Genomic DNA, 844 nt, shown 5'->3' on the forward strand with positions numbered 1-844 from the left:
CTCTTGCAGATTAGAGCTCCGTGTCAGACAGATGTTATCTCCTGCAGATTAGAGCTCCGTGTTGTTTTCCTTGCAGAGGGCACCGCGACCTTCATCGCTAAGATCGGCGGCGACCCCATCCCCAGCGTGAAGTGGATGAAGGGCAAATGGCGGCAGATCACGGCAGGCGGGCGCATCACCATCGAGCACAAGGGCCAGGACGCCCGCATGGAGATCCGGGAGGTGACCAAGAGCGACGCCGGGCAGTACCGCTGCGTCGCCGCCAACAAGCACGGAGAGATCGAGAGCAGCGCCGACATGGCCGTCGCCAAGAAGGAGGAGGCGGAGGGACTCGGAGACATCCGCACCAGGCTCAAGAGGTGAGGACATGGTGTAGTCCAGCTCCAACACAACTACACTCATTATCATTATTATTATTCCTATTATTCTTATCTGTGACTGCGTGCCTGTGTCAGGACCCCCTCGAAGCAGAAGAGTCCGAAGAAAGAAGGGGACGTGGACATCGTGGACCTGCTCCGAGGCCACGACCCCAAGGAGTACGAGAAGATCCTGACGGAGCACGGTATCCACGACTACCGCGCCATCCTGCAGGCCGTGGAGTTCCTGAAGAGGGAGAAGGAGATGGAGAGCGGGAAAGGGGTGAGCACGGGAGGGGACTCTACTACACCCAACAGGGGAGCCAATCAGCACGCAGCATGCTTCCACCAGGACCTAACAATGTCTGTGATTGGCTGTCTAACGTTACACAGAGACTGGGGCTATTAGTCCTAGTGTTGTCGTTTATACAGTATATCATAGTAGTTGTATAGTATTACTAATAGTAGACCCCCGGGGATCTGGGGGG

At 56.3% G+C, this 844-nt stretch overlaps 1 protein-coding gene across 1 annotated transcript in view; it reads left to right on the plus strand.

The window, feature by feature from the left end:
- The window catches only part of LOC116686626 (titin-like), a gene marked incomplete in the record, with an annotated part of 242,683 nt that overhangs the window by 62,656 nt on the left and 179,183 nt on the right, over positions 1-844 (plus strand). Inside the window, 2 exon segments of the mRNA XM_032511647.1 lie at positions 77-359; positions 456-639. Coding sequence (XP_032367538.1) covers positions 77-359; positions 456-639 — 467 coding nt within the window.

This window comes from Etheostoma spectabile, unplaced genomic scaffold (assembly GCF_008692095.1).
Source record: "Etheostoma spectabile isolate EspeVRDwgs_2016 unplaced genomic scaffold, UIUC_Espe_1.0 scaffold406, whole genome shotgun sequence".
Taxonomy (NCBI): Eukaryota; Metazoa; Chordata; class Actinopteri; order Perciformes; family Percidae; genus Etheostoma; species Etheostoma spectabile.